This window comes from Gloeophyllum trabeum (genome assembly GCF_000344685.1).
Source record: "Gloeophyllum trabeum ATCC 11539 unplaced genomic scaffold GLOTRscaffold_00001, whole genome shotgun sequence".
NCBI lineage: Eukaryota > Fungi > Basidiomycota > Agaricomycetes > Gloeophyllales > Gloeophyllaceae > Gloeophyllum > Gloeophyllum trabeum.
Genome location: NW_006920410.1, coordinates 3,640,288 through 3,658,110, shown reverse-complemented (window position 1 = coordinate 3,658,110; position 17,823 = coordinate 3,640,288). Strand labels below are relative to the sequence as shown.

General features: G+C 52.3%; 5 protein-coding genes across 5 annotated transcripts; 3 read left to right on the top strand and 2 right to left on the bottom strand.

Moving 5' to 3' along the window:
• The first annotated feature begins 58 nt into the window (after positions 1-58).
• On the top strand, positions 59-1,988 carry GLOTRDRAFT_69490 (DOT1-domain-containing protein). The gene is made up of 6 exons (XM_007863229.1): positions 59-199; positions 253-355; positions 403-485; positions 535-1,380; positions 1,443-1,546; positions 1,604-1,988. Exons 1-6 carry the CDS (start codon positions 181-183, stop codon positions 1,784-1,786), a joined length of 1,338 nt encoding a protein of 445 aa, XP_007861420.1. The 5' UTR covers positions 59-180; the 3' UTR covers positions 1,787-1,988.
• A 157-nt stretch (positions 1,989-2,145) lies between these two features.
• GLOTRDRAFT_124926 (actin-like ATPase domain-containing protein) lies at positions 2,146-5,024 on the top strand (the record flags this gene model as incomplete). The annotated part of the gene is made up of 14 exons (XM_007863228.1): positions 2,146-2,469; positions 2,525-2,633; positions 2,689-2,890; positions 2,943-3,042; positions 3,098-3,322; positions 3,370-3,450; positions 3,499-3,618; positions 3,667-3,711; positions 3,763-3,951; positions 4,009-4,156; positions 4,209-4,258; positions 4,312-4,492; positions 4,546-4,700; positions 4,755-5,024. 14 exons carry the CDS (start codon positions 2,146-2,148, stop codon positions 5,022-5,024), a joined length of 2,199 nt encoding a protein of 732 aa, XP_007861419.1.
• A 200-nt stretch (positions 5,025-5,224) lies between these two features.
• GLOTRDRAFT_31266 (rab-type small GTP-binding protein) lies at positions 5,225-6,110 on the bottom strand (the record flags this gene model as incomplete). The annotated part of the gene is made up of 6 exons (XM_007862050.1): positions 5,225-5,354; positions 5,405-5,612; positions 5,660-5,768; positions 5,820-5,950; positions 6,004-6,025; positions 6,078-6,110. 6 exons carry the CDS (start codon positions 6,108-6,110, stop codon positions 5,225-5,227), a joined length of 633 nt encoding a protein of 210 aa, XP_007860241.1.
• A 528-nt stretch (positions 6,111-6,638) lies between these two features.
• GLOTRDRAFT_135727 (uncharacterized protein) lies at positions 6,639-14,997 on the top strand (the record flags this gene model as incomplete). Its single annotated transcript, XM_007863227.1, has 35 exons — positions 6,639-6,834; positions 6,896-7,353; positions 7,403-7,719; positions 7,772-7,880; positions 7,940-7,975; positions 8,032-8,044; positions 8,104-8,206; positions 8,257-8,389; positions 8,442-8,458; positions 8,511-8,538; positions 8,588-8,600; positions 8,647-8,689; positions 8,748-8,813; positions 8,866-9,196; positions 9,252-9,438; positions 9,490-9,519; positions 9,577-9,760; positions 9,809-9,874; positions 9,927-9,970; positions 10,025-10,146; positions 10,197-10,453; positions 10,510-10,541; positions 10,594-10,663; positions 10,711-10,747; positions 10,795-10,938; positions 10,991-11,074; positions 11,124-11,665; positions 11,716-12,436; positions 12,990-13,219; positions 13,269-13,522; positions 13,584-13,656; positions 13,710-13,723; positions 13,770-13,869; positions 13,930-14,613; positions 14,666-14,997. The coding sequence occupies 35 exons, from the start codon at positions 6,639-6,641 to the stop codon at positions 14,928-14,930; spliced, it is 6,003 nt and encodes a 2,000-aa protein (XP_007861418.1). The 3' UTR covers positions 14,931-14,997.
• GLOTRDRAFT_135726 (P-loop containing nucleoside triphosphate hydrolase protein) lies at positions 14,983-17,764 on the bottom strand (the record flags this gene model as incomplete). The annotated part of the gene is made up of 12 exons (XM_007863226.1): positions 14,983-15,094; positions 15,143-15,239; positions 15,292-15,398; positions 15,465-15,748; positions 15,807-15,986; positions 16,040-16,121; positions 16,183-16,445; positions 16,503-16,633; positions 16,695-16,817; positions 16,867-17,323; positions 17,377-17,401; positions 17,460-17,764. The coding sequence occupies 12 exons, from the start codon at positions 17,762-17,764 to the stop codon at positions 14,983-14,985; spliced, it is 2,166 nt and encodes a 721-aa protein (XP_007861417.1).
• Positions 17,765-17,823: the final 59 nt, after the last annotated feature.

Here is a 17,823-nt window from a genome sequence, read left to right as displayed (position 1 = left end):
TCCTCGGCGCGCCCACAGACGTCGGTGTCGACGCCGGAGCCTATATATCGCAATAGCCGATCGAGGTCAGTCTCGGTGCACCCTGCGCCTGATGCCCCTATTTCGCGCGAATGCTGGATTCGGGAAGGCGGTAAGCCCGGCCCTGGGTTCTTGAGTTGTGAAGATGTTGTGAAGAGCTTGATGAAAGGATACAAAGCCTGTAAGCTGAATCGGCGTTTGCTGATTGGACTCCGGATATTTACACGTGCATAGATTTCCGAAATCCGGACGACCCAAAGGACGCCTCGTTCGACCCGCATCCGACCGATTATCCCAGTGTAGAGCTAGAGTATCCTAACAGCAACGCCAGCGAACGGTGAGTGTCACTACCCGTCGATTCTGTCATGTCTGATGACGTGTCAGATTCATCCTTCTGGCACCCAAAGATAAAGATCATTACAACCCCATCATGTGTCTGGAGAAGACACTGCATGTTATTGTAGAACGTGAGTGCATTGAATTCTTTCATGAATACTCTACTAAGTCCTTGAGCAGACTACCTCAGTCCGGAGCAGCGGGTACTGGTGGGCCCGATACCCACGGACAACATTGCGGACGTCACACCACCCAGTTCACCCCTCCTGTCCGCGTTTCCTTCACCTGCCCATTCCACTACATCCACCCTGACGAGTCTGTCTTCGTCGAGTAGCTCGTCGTTAGGCTCAACCTTGACCAGTTTATCATCCCTCTCCGACAGCCCGCCACCGCCCGGGGGGTACCTCCGCGCCGTCCAGCGAGCGATACACAGACAAGATGGACCGGCATTCTTGAAGGCGATGGCGCACATCAACGACCTCTTTGGATCGTTCAAGTACCCGCCCCTTTCCCCTGATCCCTTTGACGACGCGCCACCGAATCCGCTGAAGGAGGTGGTGAAGACGTGGACACCAGGTGGAGTACCCAGAAAGGTCATGATGCGCATCATGGACGAGTGCTACCAGCGGTGTGTGGGCCCGCACGTCCAGTCCCTTCGGCAGTACACCGCGTTCTCATCCGAGGTGTACGGCGAGCTCATGCCGTCGCTCGTGGCCGAGATCGTGTGCGCGACTGGTCTCAAGCCTGAGTCGCTGTTTATGGATCTGGGCTCTGGTGTGGGGAGTATTGCCATGCAGGCGAGTCTGCAGAGCGGGTGTAGAAGTTATGGGATCGAGGTCATGCCGAAGCCGGCGAAGATCGCGAGGGAGCAGCTCGAGCAGTTTAAGATAAGGTGTAGGATGTGGGGGGTGTCGGCAGGGGAGGTCGAGCTGGAGGAGGGGGATATGTTGAGGAGTGCGCGAGTGGACGCGTTGATGAAGGAGGCGGATGTAGTGCTTGTGAATAATAAGGTGTTTGAGGAGTCATGTGAGTTATGTTTTGTGCAGTGAGACATGCGACCGTGTGCTCATGTCTTCTTTGATGGGCAGTGAACGAGGCTCTCAGACCGAAGTTTCTGGATTTGAAGGAAGGGGCTATTGTTGTTTCGTTGAAGGAGTTTGCGCCGGTTGACAGCAGGGTGACGGAACGCAACGTGCGTACCGTTCCTTTACTTTCCGTCGCGTCCATGATCTGACTCGGTAACTCGTAGGTGGACGATATGAGCACGATCTTCAAGGTGTACGCAATGAAGTATCACTCGGGCAGCGTATCATGGGGGAGTGGCGGCGGCCAGTACTATATCCACCGCGTAGATCGCGAGGGGTACGCGGAGCTGGTGAAGAGCTTTCATACATCTCGCAGCTCATCGCGGCCTGCACGCTCTAGAAGATGAACAGACTATCCTCCGGACACCTCTGCACTATATTCATTCGAACTCGGGATACCTACATCTGTTATCATTATTATTGTAACCTTTCAATGTGCTCTCTCCACGCTGTCATTGCGTATTTTATTGCACTTGCTGACATGTAATTATTGCACATAGTATTTGTAGCTTCTAGTGTAGTTTGGATAATGCACTTCAGATCGGGGCAGTCGCGTCTGTGGCTGAAGATGGCCAATTTCCAAAGAGGAAACAAGGTGATCGTACTTAGCGCGCTCTAGTACTTAGCACTGTGACTGAGTATTGATGAATGGACGCAGTGAGTATTTCCGTACCCGGTGCGACCTGGGCCTCGCACTGCAACCACGATGTCGACCGTGCCTCCGACCCCGAACGTCATACGGCTCCCGACGCCTGCGCCGCCGCCGGTGGTAAGGACGCCCGCGTCGTACGAGGAGCACCGGGGGAAAGGCACACCGCTCGTAATCGACAACGGCGCGACGACGCTCCGGTGGGGGTGGGCAACCGCGGGCGAGCCGTTTACGGGCCCGAATGTGATTGCGAAGTATAAGGAGCGCAAGCATAATAAGCCGGTATTGTTGTTTGGGGAGGGCGTGGATTGCGAGAGCGGGGCGAGGGCGCAGGCGAGGACGCCTTGGGAGGGGGATGTCCTCTTGAACTTTGATGCTCTGGTGAGTAGGCAAATGTGCACGTTCTGGCGAGGTGGGTTGTTAACCCGGTGCGTAGGAACATGCGTTGGATTATGCGTTTGTCCAGCTTGGGATTGACACCCCTGCGGTCGAGCACCCTGTACTTATGACAGAGAGGCTAAGTTCACCGTTGCACTCGAGGGCTTGTGAGTTGTCCCCCGTATATGCCTGGGTAACGAAGTACTGAAGATGAGCCTGTAGTGACGTCCGAGCTCATGTTTGAGCTCTATTCGGTGCCCTCTTTAGCGTATTGCGTGGACTCCGTGATGTCGTTCTATCACAATAACCTACCCCCTCCCGAGAGGCAGTATACGGCTGACGGGCTCGTCATTTCGTTCAATACCGCGTCGACATCTGTGGTGCCTGTGCTAGGCGGACAGAGCATCATGAGCCATGCCCAGCGGTGAGTATTCCTCCCGACTCGTCCCTGCGCTCATGTGCAGACTAATTATCAGCATACCTTGGGGAGCTTCCCAGGCCAGTGAATACTTGCTGAAGCTCATACAGCTGAAATATCCCGCGTTCCCGACGCGAGTGACCACGGTCCAATCCAGCGTGCGTTCAAATATTGTCCTGGCCGAGCTCATTATCTCAGTACAGTACAATGCAGTGGATGCTCCAAAACCTCTGCGAATTTGCTACTGACTACCCGGCGCTGCTGCGGAAGCTGAAGGACCCCCTTGAGCTTCGGGCGTCCGAGCGCATAGTACAGTTCCCCTTCACTGTACCCGTGGTCGAGGAGAAGACGGAGGAGGAGCTAGCAAGGATTGCCGAAAAGCGTAAGGAGCAAGGGAAGAAGTTGCAGGAGATGGCGGCGAGGAATCGGCTGGAAAGGGTAAGCGCTTGGATCTCCTCGCAGTACATCCTGACACGGGCTGGTAGTTAGCGCAGAAGGAGGTGGATCTACAGGCGCTGTTGAATTTGAAAGAACGACGAGACAAGGAAAATAAGAAGGAGTGGATGGTACGTGACGTGCACCGCTCAGCGAGCGACATTGCCCATATAATGCAGGCCTTGCTTCAAGAGGAGGGATTAGAAAACGAGGCTGCGCTGGATGCAACGATCAAGAAACTAGATGCCGAATTGAAAAAGGCAAAAAAGAAGGAGGCGGAAGACGACGAATCGATTGCGGTACGTCTGCCTGCCGCAACCAGTCCTCTAATATTAAGTAGCGAACAGGAAGACGAACCATCTTTCCCGCTGGTCGATGTCCCAGATGCTGATGTGAGTCCTGCCCCGTAGTGTATTTGGACTGATCTAGCTCATTCTATCAAGTTGGACGAAGAGGGTCTAAAGGAGAAGAAGAAGCAAAGGCTCATGAAAGCAGGCTTCGAAGCTCGGGCGAGAGCACGGCGCGAAAAGGAGCGAGAGAGGGAAGAGAGAGAAGCTGAGGAGCGGATGGAGGACGAGGAACGGGAAAGGGATCTCACAGCTTGGGCAAATAAACTGCGGAAAGAACATGAGGTATGGGATGGCAGTATTCAAGCTGACGTGTTTCTCGATTGATTGGACGCGCTGCAGGCTCTCATCAATAAAATGAAAGGGCGAGCTCGGAAGAAGATTGAGCTCAGCGACCGTAAGAGTGCCGCAGCACAAGCGAGGATGAAGAGCATCGCAAACCTCGCTGCTGATGACCGTGTGCCCAAGAAGCGACGGAAGGCTGGTGGAGGTGCGCTCTAATGTTAGGTGTGGGTATCGTTAGTCCATCTGACAGTGCGCAGAGGATATGTTTGGCGCGGACGACGCGGACTGGGCGATCTATCGACAAATAGTGAGTCGTGAATGTCGAAATATATCTGAGAGATATCTAAAACAAAGATGCAGAACACTGCAGCAGCGGACTCTGATGAAGAGGACGACCTGAACCAGCTCCACGCTATCGAGCAGAAGTTGCTTGCTCATGACCCTAACTTCACTACAGAGCATACTCACGCATCGATTCTGTCACAACGGTCTGCGCTGCTCTCAGCTTTCAAGCCGCTGTACGAAGAGGGCGACCTGGAAGGTGAGTTTCAGCGGACATTCGCTTGGTCCGTATCCATTCTGACAAGGAGCTAGGTAGAAGTAGAGTGCATCTGAACGTTGAGCGATGGCGCGTCCCTGAGACATGGTTCTCCCCGAGTATGGCTGGAGTAGATTCTGCAGGTCTCGGTGAAGTCTTACAGAATGTTATGGCGCGGTTTTCGGATGGTGAAAAGGGGAAGATGGTCCAGGTATGTGGTACACGCAGGCCGAAAATTCGAAAGCTTACGGATTCATTCACATAGAACGTTTTCCTGGCGGGGTCACCATCGCGCTTACCAGGTTTACAGCCAAGGATCCATTGCACCTTACGGCCGATTCTGCCTCCTGAAATGCCGTTGCAGGTAAAGCCAGCGTCAGATCGAAGTCTCGATGCATGGCGAGGGATGGCAGACTTTGCGAAGACAGCTGAACTGAGTAAGGTCAGTGTAACACGTGGAGAATATGAGGAATGGGGAGGGGAACGCATAAAGCGATGGTGGGGAGGGAATTGGAACTTAGCCACCCCGATATAAGCGGGCGGTGGGGCGGTCGGGCGACGTTGCTCTATTTCCTATGGTATCACAGTGAGTCCTCTAAGTCCGTGATAAATGTATTACAAGTGAAACTATACCAAACAAGCAGCCTAGGTTGTATAAAATGGAACAGGAGGGTTAAGCGACAAGAACCAACTCCGGCGTTATACTACAGTATGTACGGAGGCAGAGAGAGTCTTCTACGTGCAGCAGCCAGGGGACGAGGTATTGGCGGGCTGGTTGACTTGAACAGAGCCCTGTGCACCCGTCGCACCGCCAGGCGACCCAGCTGCATCGGCCTGGGAGTCGATCAGCCGTGTCTTGATGTCGCTGAGCTGTTGTTAGGAGCAGCACTTGGGAAGTCGAGGGATCTGACTTACCGCGCTAATGTGAAGAAAGCCTCCTCTACACCCTCATTGACTTTGGCCGACGTCTCCATGAACTTGATACCCAGCTCGTTCGCGAGCTCCCGGCCCTGCTCTTCGGTGACGGCGCGCTTGTCTGTCCAGTCGGATTTGTTGCCGATCAGGATCTTGTTCACTCCCTCCGATGCGTGCTGTTCGATGTTGGCGTGCCACGTACGGATGTCTAGAGTATGTGAGATCTTGGTTAGGAGCAATACGGAGGGGACTCACTGTTGAATGATCGCTCATCCGTGACATCGTATACGAGGAGGATACCCATGGCACCCCGGTAGTATGCTGTTGTGATCGTTCTAAAGCGTTCCTGGCCAGCCGTATCCCACTGTTTGCAGCAATAATGAAGCTATGCAGTCGGATAGATGGCACCACTCACAATCTGCAGCTTTATCCGCTTCCCGTCCAGCTCGATGGTGCGAATCTTGAAATCAATGCCGATGGTCGTGATGAAGGAGGGCGTCCATGCGTCGTCACAGAATCGTAGCAGAAGACATGATTTCCCAACACCTATGAGGATACAGCTCGTGAACGAAGCCCCCCTGGATGTATGTCCTCATTACCTGAGTCTCCAATAAGCAGGAGCTACTCCGGTGAATCAGGAACAGGTAAACGCAGCACTGTGGTCGTCACTGACCTTGATGAGGAAGTCGTAATGCGGGGGCGGCATAGTCGTTCAAGTCGGATTGCAAGTCACTGGTCAAGACGACACAAGACAGCGAAGGGGACAGCGACGGCAAGCGATAGATGGAGTACGCTGGTTACACTCAGTCGCGCACAGCCAGCCGTGTCCCGACCGTCAATGCTTCATTTCAAAGTCCGAATTAGGATGCCTTGTATACCCCTTGTATAATCACCAACCACTTCAACTTTTTCGTTCTGCACAACTTCCTTCATCACCCTCACGACCCCCTGTTGCTGCGAACTCCCTGCGATAAATCCTCCACGATTCTGTATTTCTCTGTGTCAGTCTCGAGGTCGAGCTGGACACCCGTCTCGGCTACTAGTTACGTTATTGGTAATTGCCCCTAAACGCGCTCCGCGGCGCGTCTCAATTACAGAGAGAAGCACTCAAGGATCCAGCAAGTATGTTGCGATGCAATCCCATCTTGCCAGGTTTCTTTTTCTGTCTTCTTACCGGCCGACTCTTTACAAGGTGTAGCATAGCATCCCAGCATAATACCCGTCTGTATCCATTATGAAGCAACGCACCTCAAGTACTATAGGAACGTATGATATTCTCAACACCGATTTATTTAAGCCAGAGAGCTGGGCTCCTGATTCCATCGACGCTACTGTCGAGGTGCTCGAGGGCATCTTGGATGGGAAGACTATCGAGCCCTGCATGGAAGCACTTCTTTCCGTTCCTCCGCTCTTGCATCTCTTCATGTCGGGTATGCTTCAACACTTCCGTCACCTTTACGTATACGAGCACTGAGATCTCCCGTCTTGCAGCTGTTAATGACAAACTATACTCATCTCTTCGTGGGATGCTCCTGGATCAATTCCCAACTCATAGTCAAGGCTTCGAAGACTCCCTCTCTTGGAAATTTGTATCGACACTGTCTCTATCTCTAGTCTTTATCCCATATCCTAGCCGGGACGATACCCCAATTGACCTTCCACAATGTCGGCGCGCAGTGGAACTGGCAGGGTCGATTCTCGCTGCCCTGCAGACCCTAAACTTCGTCGACAACGCCGAAGAGGAAGAGACTAATCCTGACTTCCAGACCAACAGGTTTGTCAGGGTAAAACCGAAGACTCAACGGCAGCAGAAGAAGACCCGGCAAATAAACAGAGGACCCGTCGATCCTACGCCGTTCAATAATCTGGGTGTCGCTGTCCCTGCGTCGCCACAGCTCGCCGACAAGCTCGCTGCGGATATCTTTCATGACCTGAAGGGCCTTCTACAGGTCTGTTTTATTTGCATCTCCCGTTCAAGTAACTCATCAGTATAAACAGTACTATCTCAATGTACTTCGACGTCCATCGCTACGCGAACACCTGAAGAGCATCGGGGTGCCAGGTGCACCAGCTCAGCTGCAGTCGGCGTCGACGAGTCCGGTTATGAATACCGAGGTAGCTAATGCTGAAATAGCTAGTGACGATGATGCGCCCGCATACCCTATCATACAACCTATGAAAGCGGCGCTCTACTTTGAAAGTGCCAAAGGTCTCGGCGACTGGCACATCCTTATCTCGACGCGAGCCAACGCGGATATCCGGGAGGCACGCAGAAAGGATTCAAAGACCTTTCGTATTATCATCAAGAAAATCAAGTGCGCGCTCGTCTCAGATATATGGGCTGTATCGATTAACGTATGGGTATAGGGAGCTGTCCAACGGCCATTTCTCCGGCGATAACCAGAAGAGGCTTACAGGTCCCAATCTGCAAGTGCCTATCTATGAAGCGAAGATGTCCAGGGATCTGCGACTGGTGGTGAGTACGAGCTGCTATTTCCCATCCTCTGCTTGCATGACTAACCCTACGAACCGAAGTACCAAATTGACTGCATTCCCGAGTTCGACAGTGATGTGAGTACTCCTTTGATTGAGATGTATGGCTTTTGGTTAAATAGTACCGTTTTCAGGTGGAGCGGCAAGGTGAGTAGGACAAACACGGCCCATGCAGATCATATGTGAAAGTGGTATCGGACATGCAGTTATCAAGGTATTTGGTGTATATACGCACGCACAAATGGACGACAGGCTTTGGGATTATGTCGGTCACCAGCTTTCAAGCAGAGGTCGAGAGTACAGGCGCAGGTATGGTTGAAGTGACCGTTATGGAAGTAATGCATATTGACATGTTAAAGATGTGCTTTTCGCAATCGCCCTGCTGTGACTGGGGACAACGTGTATACACCTGCCTCATTCCCTCCGCAAGAGATGCTACCACAAGCTCAAGAGGAGCCGACTTACCGCATACCATGCGAGTACTTACAGGAGGTACGTTCACCCTACTTTGACATTGAATCGGATTTAACGTTGGTTGCCGCAGATTCATTCCCTTCTTGTGTACGTCTCATGACTTCCAGCTGATGTACCATTTTTCTGAAAGGTGCCCTAGCTTGGAGAAATTTGTCACGCTATCACAGGTGTGTATTGTAATTTTGCGGAGTCCTGCCATGACTGACATGACCTAAGGCTCTTCTCAATAGTATGTTTCGTTTACTAATCATGGGCACCTTACTGATCTTTACCAGGTATACTGGCCGATCGAGACGTCGCTCACGTCTTCGCAGTGTCGTGAGTCAGAGGGTGCCTGCTTAGTAACCTACATACACGCTTATGCTTATTACCGCAGACCGCAGGAGCGGGAGGTAATAGAACATCCTTCTTCTTGTTATGTGATCGGAAGAAGTGGAACCGGGTCAGTAGCTATCAACTTCGCGTTATCAGCTAGGTCTGACTTCGCGACCCAGCAAAACCACGACCATGTTGTTCAAGATGCTTGGTATACAGAGGTCGTGGGAGCTGAGCAGCACTTCGTTGCCCAAACCTCGCCAGATCTTTGTAACGCGGTCGCGCGTGTTGGCAGGCAGAGTGGAAGAATACTTTTCCAAGTTAATGAAGTCACTCGCTATGGCCTCTCAGACGTCTCGTCAGCTACTGGAGCTCCCAGAATCCGATCCAGCGGACCAGGAGAACCCTCTGGTGGATCCGGACGAAGAGGACGAGTGGAGATCGGACCTGCCGAAGCGATTTAGTCTGCTTGGGGATGACCACTTTCCGCTTTTTCTATCCTTCGATCAGGTTAAGTGTATAGTATAATGACGCCTGCTCTATATACTGACTACTGCGGTAATAGCTTTGCAGGATGCTCGAGGAAGACGTAGGTTCTTTCCTTCCCGCTCCCATTAACGAGGATCGGGGGCGTGCCAGTGCCGGACGGCGGAAGAGTCTCAGTATTCAAACTCGGAACACGCCAGTAACATACGAAGTCTTCTTGGAATCATACTGGCCTCACTTGCCTGCATTTCTGACTAAGGGTCTCGGTGCGTCCAAAGTACGCTGAAACGAGGATATCCCGTGTTGATTATCACCAGATCCTTCGCTTGTCTTCAGTGAGATCATGGGTGAGTATTCGCTAACAATAGTCCGCGGCGTCGGACCAATTCACCTTCTATGCGTAGGCGTAATCAAAGGGTCTGAACATACCCTCCACCAATCTGCATCTTGTCTCGACCGGCAGTCGTATTTGTCGTTGAGTCGCCGCTGCCATTCAACCTTCGCGAGTCAGCGGGATCGGGTCTACAGGCTCTTCGAGTCGTACCAGAAGCGAAGGCAGGAAAGGAGACAGACGGACACGGTAGACAGGTATGGCACGTGGTGCTGGCTCCGTGCTTCGACTGATGGGATATGCAGGACGCACCACTTGCTGCGCTCGCTCGGGCAGAACGAGTTGCTGCTTGCCCAACAAGTCGATTTTTTGTAAGAAAAATGGCGGCTTCTCGATCACTCCCTAGGCTGACTAGGTTTCCAGATATGTGGATGAAGTGCAAGATAATCACTTGATCGATGCGTACTGTAAGTACCATTAGTATTCATGACAATGTGTTGGAAGAGTTGACGAAGCCCTAGTGCTAAGGTCGCTATGCAAGAATCCTCATGGGTTATTTTGGGCTGGCGACTCTGCCCAAACCATCTCAGTCGGAAGCTCATTTAGATTCGATGACCTGAAGGCGTTCTTGTGGAGGGTTGAGGTAAATTCCTGAGGGCCTAAATTGGAGACTGTACTAATTCGCGGCGTCAGCAGATGAATACAGTTTTATCCGCTGATCGCCAGGGACAGACACAACCTCGAACGTTCCAACTTACTACGAACTACCGCTCGCACGGGGGCATCGTGCGATGTGCCCATTCCATCGTGACTCTTTTGACTAGCTTCTGGCCATACAGCATCGATGCCATGGATGAAGAGAAAGGCGTCGTGGATGGCCTGAAACCTGTGTTCTTCGGCAGCTGGGCGAAGGACACCTTGCGATACGAGCAATTCCTTTTCGGCGACTCGTGAGTACTATACCCATCGACTCAATATTGTCTTGATACTCAAAGGATGTCCTCAGGAAATCCCGAATAGAGTTCGGAGCGCGCCAGTGTTAGTCAGGACACGGCATCGGTATCTCCATGAACTAACAGTGCACACTCAGGTATACTCGTCCGTAACGAGGCTGCCCGGGAAGCGTTGCGAGCGCAAGTGGGGGAGATTGGATTAATTCTGTGCGTTGCATTAGTTGCCCGTCGAATGAGATACTGACATCGCGTAGGACCCTGTACGAGAGTAAGGGCTTAGAATTCGACGATGTGTGCATAGTCCGTTCCATCTTATGGCATGTTCTGACTCATCCTAGGTCCTCTTGTACAAATTCTTCGACGACTCTGCATTGGATGTTTCCCAATGGCGCTTGGTCCTCAACGGTGCCTCAGCTCGGCATGCCATACCCGTCAGTGCTCCATTGTTCGACGAAGTCAAACATGCTGGTGTCTGCAGTGAAGTACGTGCTCGATCGCAGCGGATCTTGACGGATGCTAGAATTTCTTCATCAGTTGAAGTTCCTATATGTGGCCATTACTCGAGCTCGAAATAACCTGTGGATATTCGATCCGTCACTCAAGGCTGAACCAATGAAAGTGAGACTTCCTACTGTTTGAACATAAAAAATTGCTGAACAATGTCTAGGTCTTCTGGAATAGCCACGACTTAATAGAGATCTATTCAGCGGATATGCACTTGCCTCAGCTTGCAGTAGCTTCGACACCAGAAGAGTGGTCTAAATCTGGCAGAAGTCTCTTCGAGAATAAGCGATATTTCCAGGCTATGCACTGCTTCAAGAGAGCTGGTATGGTGCGAGAGACCGCTGTCGCTCACGCATTTTATCTGCGCGATCAAGCACGGTCCGAGAGTGCATCTCGGCGCCATGGGGCCTTTAACGAAGCTGCTGAAGCTTTTGTCTACGTAGCGGAGGCAGCCGGCAAGGATGCGACCAAGCATGCCTACTACAAGATTGCTGCTCATTGCTATCTGCAAGGGGATGACGTAGAAAAGGCAGCACAGGCATTTCTCAGCGCGAAGGAGTACACCTCCGCTGCGCAAGGATTCAGGCAGGCTGGGATGTTCAACGAGGCCGTCGCCATCATACAAAACCATCGTATTGAGAATCAAGCGTATCAACGAATTCTTCATGCTGCCCGCCTGTACTATTTCCAGAGGCGAAACCACGAGTGCGTGCCCTTACGTCTTTCAGGTTATCTCTCCTCACGATGAGTCGTAGGGAAGCCGTGAAGCTCTTTCCTAGTTCGGACGAAAGCCTGGATTTCATGGAGAACTATGGGTTCGACGATGCCCGTGCCAGTCTCCTTGAAAGGATGGGGAGATATGCCGAAGCTGCTGAGCTACATCTCTCTGAAGGTCGTGTCGCTGATGCAATTGGAACGTTCCTCCGTGAACGAACGGATGAAAGGGCTGCGCACCGCGCGAAGCAGTGCTTGGTAGACTGCCTGTGGCAGAACTTGTCGTTCGGGCGCTCCAATGAGACTGAACATTCTGTCGCTATTCCGACGAAGATGCTCTTGCAGTGGGCCATGCAGATTGATCCCGCGGTCGTTCGGCGCACTAACCGCGACGAGGTGAGCGTAATCTTCCACTATGGTGCCTACTGCTGCAATTCTCCCCAGATATATATGTTCAAAACTATCGTGAGCGGAGACAAGGCGAAGTTACAGCAACTGGGGCAAAGACTTCACTCTGACAACGACAAAGCGTCGGCATTACTATGCTTCAACCATGCATTCGTGTCGCCCACAGAGCTTCGTAACGCCTCCGCACCGGACGTCGCCCAAATGTTGCAGAACTTCTTGATCTATGTCCACTTGATCCGGGAATTTGCTCTTCATCCTGATCCCGTCGGATGTGTATCCATCAAGAGGCTCTTCGGTTTCCTTACTCCGAGTAAGCAGGAGGTCTTCATGCCGACTGGGACCTTCCTGCATCGGGTCTGCACCCGAAGCAGGACTCTCGTCATCCGTTCCGATGATAAGGGAATCTCTTTGTCTCATTCGGAGTTCCTGAGACTTTACAGACGGTCATTGTCCGATCATTTGCGAAGTGTGATTCTACCGGAAGATGATCTTTGCCGGGAGGCCAGAGCTTTCAGACCGTGCCTCCCTTTCGTAGCCCTCGGCGTTTGTAAAACCGAAGCGTCTTGCCCCCGGGATCATGTCACTCATGGAAAGCTGACGATAGAGTATTATAACCTTCGGGTTAGACTTCATCTGCAGCAGATTTCCGTATTTCAGACCTTGGATTTTGCAGGCCTGGGTCAGGAAGCGGAGACTCGTCAGAGGTGAGGGGTTCAATTTTGTTCACAGCCCGTCTGATCACAGCGAGATGTGCAGGTATTGGCTCACGGAATTATACGAGGCGCTTTGTCCGTCCCACCCTCTTCTAGGCAGTCTACCTGATCTGGAACTCTGGCGCATTCCGGAGGCTGAAAGAGGTCTTCAGATAACTAAGCATTGGTTACGTAGCTGCTTCTACTCATCAAAGTCTCCCGACACCCGGTCCGCGCAATTCGCTAGCTTGCTGGCGGCTGCCAACCTTGCTTTTGCCATAGACGGCCAGAGCGCTCGGGAGTATGTCGTCCGTTCACCCTACGTTGCTTCATTCCGATCGCTCGCAGGAGAAGCCCCGGAATATTACGCCTCCCTGATCCACCTCCTCCACTTCTTAGACGGCAGCCATGCGCATTCACTTTCTACTGGTGTCTTCTTCGTCCGGTAGGTAGTTGTGGCCTTGTCACCCGTCAAACCACTGACTAGCAGCAAGTCATATACTTCTAGCCTCCATACCCATAGACGTCAATGTTCTGTTCAACTTGACAGAACGTCTTTGCGGCTCGCTGGTCCTATGCCGAAATTATCAGCGCAGCGGGACTTTCCACGGCATCTGCCTGCCGCGGAATTGGATCTTGGAGCTCTCTAGCTCGCTAGAGACATTGTGCTCGAAGGACGCGAGTCATTTATTAACCTTTGTGAAGGCCATGACAGACCTTCTCATGGACTGTGCCGTGAACTCTAGATGTGAGTATATTCGTCTTCCAATGCACTAATACTCAGGACTCTGACGAAATATGGCCTTCAGCGGCTCTCCTGTTTGAGGGTCGGAGTATATCGAAACTTGGGATGCCAATGCGAGGAGCTCTGGTCGCCAGACTGTAAGTGAATATCTTCCCTGTCGCGAATTCTGATCACGCTTTCTCAGTTGCAGATGTATTTGTTTACGTGAGTCATGCTCGTCTCTTGCTGTGCTCTCTCTAACGATAACAAGTCGGTGACAATCTACTGGACTGGAACGTGCGGGACCAGATCCATCAAACGATTTGCTCTATGCGCAGACTGAATCCTCAATTGCTGGCCCTTTGCAATAAGTGAGCAATTATTACAACACCCTGCGCTATTCGGAGCTAATCCTCGGATGTGACCTTTAGGTATGTGATTGCCCGCAGTTGGTCTGACCTTGCTTTAGCACTTCGATACCCGTCGAGAGCGGGAGCCACGGGGCAGGATGAGTTGATCCAGATGCATGACTTGAAAAAGGTGTCAATCGTTCCTAGAGATCCTTCGAATGTCCGCCGGGTGCCCTTCAAGACAATCAAGGACATCCCCTATCTCATTACAGTTGGTTCTCACTCCAAAAAGGCGCGGACTTCTGGAGTCTCCCTGGATACTACTGGTACATCTGACCAAGAACTGAGTCTTTCGCTGCCAAGAGAAGACATCCAACCCGACCACATAGAGGAGAGTGCGGAAGACCATATTGGGACTGACAGCGCTGTCCCTGTACTGCTTCATTCCGAGGAACAAATGCGAGCTGCACAGATTATTCAATCAAGCTACCGACGGTTCCAACGGCGCCAACGATCGAGGTCTCACCCTGGGCTGCAAGGGATACGGCTACGGTTCTGGGAAGAATGCTGCAAGTATTCGGAGAGTATACCGGAAACAAACAGACGCTATCGTCATCTATATCTTGGCCCACTAGTGCACATCCTAGTTTGCTTGGAGCTCGTACACTCGTTTGCTAGCATATCCAAGGAAAAGGCGAAGAAAAAGTGGAAGGAGGCTCAACACGAAGATCTGGAAGACGCTGGCGAACTCCTCACTAAGATCAAGTAAGTCAGACATGAGATTGATTGGGTTAAGATCAATAACGGTCTCCTATAGCAAGCTTCTCAAAGAAGCTATCGGTCTACAGAAGCTATTACAGCCTAGTTCAGGCTTCCACAACGCTCGGGATTCCAACAACCTAGCAGCGCAGGCGTCGAAATTAGATCGACTTGTACATGATATTGCCCTCCTTCCGTCGAACATCACGCATCAGATACGGCTGGACCTAGAACTGGGACTGAAGGGTTTCGCGCAGGCGAAACATCAGCCGAAGAAACCTCTTCCGAGGTTGCAAGACGACGACTCTGAGACCTGCGACTAAACTGGTTCTTCTATGGCTGTCTACATCCACGTCTAGAGGCCATATTGCATCTTCAAGATAGGAATGCTTGAGCCTGCAAGTTCCAGATTCGGGCATATTCGCCGTCTCTCTTTAACAATTCTTCATGTGTGCCAGCCTCTTTGATGGAGGAGTCATTAATGTACCTACCACATATGTGAATATATTGCATGACGGAGCATGTTCAGACTTACAAGAGAATATCGGCGTGACGCGTCAGATTCCCGAAGCGATGAGAGGAGAACAGCATAGTCTTGTGCCCTCGTAATTGTCGAAGCCGCTCGAACAAATCTAAGGATACGTGAGATCCTCAGAACCATAAATCGTACACGCAGCTCCTTACCGTGCTCCGCGGTTGGGTCTAGAGATGCGCTTGGCTCATCAAAGAGCAGCAAGCCTACTCCTGTATCGGAGGCTTCGGAAAGCAAAGACCTCATGAACGTCCGAGATCTGTACCACCCCATGTCCTGTCCGGTCAACGTCGTAGTAGAGATAGACACTCGCGGCGTCACTCACACAGCCAGCCTCTGCATTTGACCACCACTAAGTGGGAAAGAATCTCGCGGCTTCATACGGCCCATGCCTCGTAAGCGAGTGTAGTCCACGGAGCGCCCGAATAGAGTCTTCGTGCCCTCTGGCAGGGGTGCGTAGTAATCGCGGACGGGGCGGGTGAGGTAGGTATCCATGCCCTCTGGGAGCTCTTTGATGAACTCTTCCGCACCGCCGAGCCGAGCGGCTTCTCTGATCTTGTCCTCGTCGTGTGCCAGTTCTGGGTTACCTAGAGCGATGTTCTCCTTGATCTGTGTGGTCATAATAATGAGATGCGCGAGGGAGGGGAGGGACTGGTAGGCGACGCACGGAGAGCGGGAAGTGCGTGTAGTCCTGGAAGAGCACGGAGATGCGTCGGCGGAGATCTGCTAAGAGCAGCGTCTTTATGTCTCGGCCATCAATTAGGATCTCGCCTTCGACTGGGTCGTAGATACGGGAGATCAGTTTTAGGATTGTACTTTTACCGGAACCGTTTGACCCGACGATGACCTGTTTAGATGTTTAGGTACTGATCAGAGATAGACCTGAACGAAGCGTCATACACAAAGTTGGCCGGGCCCGATGTAGAACGAAACATGGCGCAGGGCAAATTTGTCGGACCCTGGATATTTGAAAGAGACATTCCTTGCATGCACAGACAAAATTGAGGCCGGAGTAATGCTGACCACACTCAGCCAATGCGCACCTGAATTCGACAGACACCCCGGATTCGAGCGTCTTGTCATTCTCTGGGAATGGCTCGGAGCCGTCTGGCACCTTATTCGGGATGGCATCTACTTCGTACAGCTTGCGTATGTCGGACAGCTGCTGCCCGATCGAGCCGGTCGCGTCGACGAAGTCGAGCAGGCCGTAGGAGAAGTTGGACACTGTCTCGCGGATGAGGTTGAGGGAGGCGAGGGAAAGGGGGATGGAGGCGGGATATTGCACAGCGCGCAGGCTGAACGCAATCTGCGTGGGAAGACGGGGTCATGAAGCAAGGAGGTGAAGCAGAAGGCCGGTACTCACCAGCGGGAGCTCGCGGAGGATTACTTGCAACACCGCGGACGCGTTCATGCGGAGACGGTTCTCGTACATGCGCTTCGTCTCGTTGAAATCCATGGCGTTGTCGCCCACTTTCTTCGCTAGACGTCGGTACTCTACTCACCCAATATTAATTCATCTTGACTTACAGCGTCTGCACATGCCTTGGTCACTCACGGTCAGTAAGGTACTCAGCTAGGTTCCCCGCCACGAGCTCCTTGCGGTGCTCATTGTCGTTCACTACGCGCTTCATGCCTTCCATCCGAATATAGTCTTCGTTCTTGGTCGTTGCGGCCCACACTGTTTCATTCACGGAGTCTCAGAACCAGCAACGGCACTCGACAAAGACGGTACTTCCTGTTGCCGGGCTGCACAATCATCCTCTTCATACTCATGTACTCGAAGACCGTCTGCAGCAATGCGAGACTCGAAATCAGCGGGCCCTCCGCCTGCCCGTGCATGACCGCGACGAGCACCGAGACCTGGGATACCAGCTGCACCGCGACAGTGGCGACGCTGAACAACGTTTGGATGACCTCCCACGCGACGCTGCTGCCAAAGCGCGTGTACGTTGCCTCGAGCTGCCGCTGGACGGCGGTGTCCTCGAACGTGGGCACGTCGAGGCGCGCCATGGCGTGGAAGATGTGCAGGGAGTAGAACTGCTTGATGCGCCGCTGGAGGGGGGAGGTGATAATAGTTTTGTAGTGCGACAGGACGCGAATGGCGATTGCGCATGCGATGCGCCCTGCCGCGATGCGCAGCAGGAATTGTTTGTCCACCGCCCTAGTGTCTACCGCGACTTGTACCTAAGATCCCGACACGTCAGCAGCACTTTGGACGCATATTGGGATGTACGTACAATAGTCAGTAATTGGGATGAAAACCTCCGCAACACGTCCCACCATCAGCCCAGGGTGTACAGAGCAGGAAGAGAGTGCTTACCACAACGAAAGGGCCGGAAGAAGTGACTGCGAGACCTGAAGCATTCCCAAGAGAATGAGTAGCACTCGACAATTCTCAAGGGCCAGGATATCTTTCATCATATGCCAGACATACGGAAGACTCTCCGCGTACTGCCAGTATTCCTCCAGCTTCGGAGGCACTGGGATATATGTCTCGTGGCCCGAGTCGATCTCCTCGTACAGATCCCATATCCCCAGCTTTGTATGCTTCACTGTGGTCTCGTCATCAGGGTCAAAGGACCCCTTCTTTGGTTGAGAACGGCGGTATTTCCTGAACCTAGCCATAGAGTGTGTAACAAGACCGGAGTAGGGTTGATATAAAGCTGCCGTCAAAGCTGCTTGAC

Coding starts and splice junctions, on each gene's coding strand:
- GLOTRDRAFT_69490 (XM_007863229.1), top strand. Junction 486..534: donor ACTGCATGTTATTGTAGAAC/GTGAGTGCATTG, acceptor GTCCTTGAGCAG/ACTACCTCAGTCCGGAGCAG. Junction 1,381..1,442: donor TAAGGTGTTTGAGGAGTCAT/GTGAGTTATGTT, acceptor TTTGATGGGCAG/TGAACGAGGCTCTCAGACCG.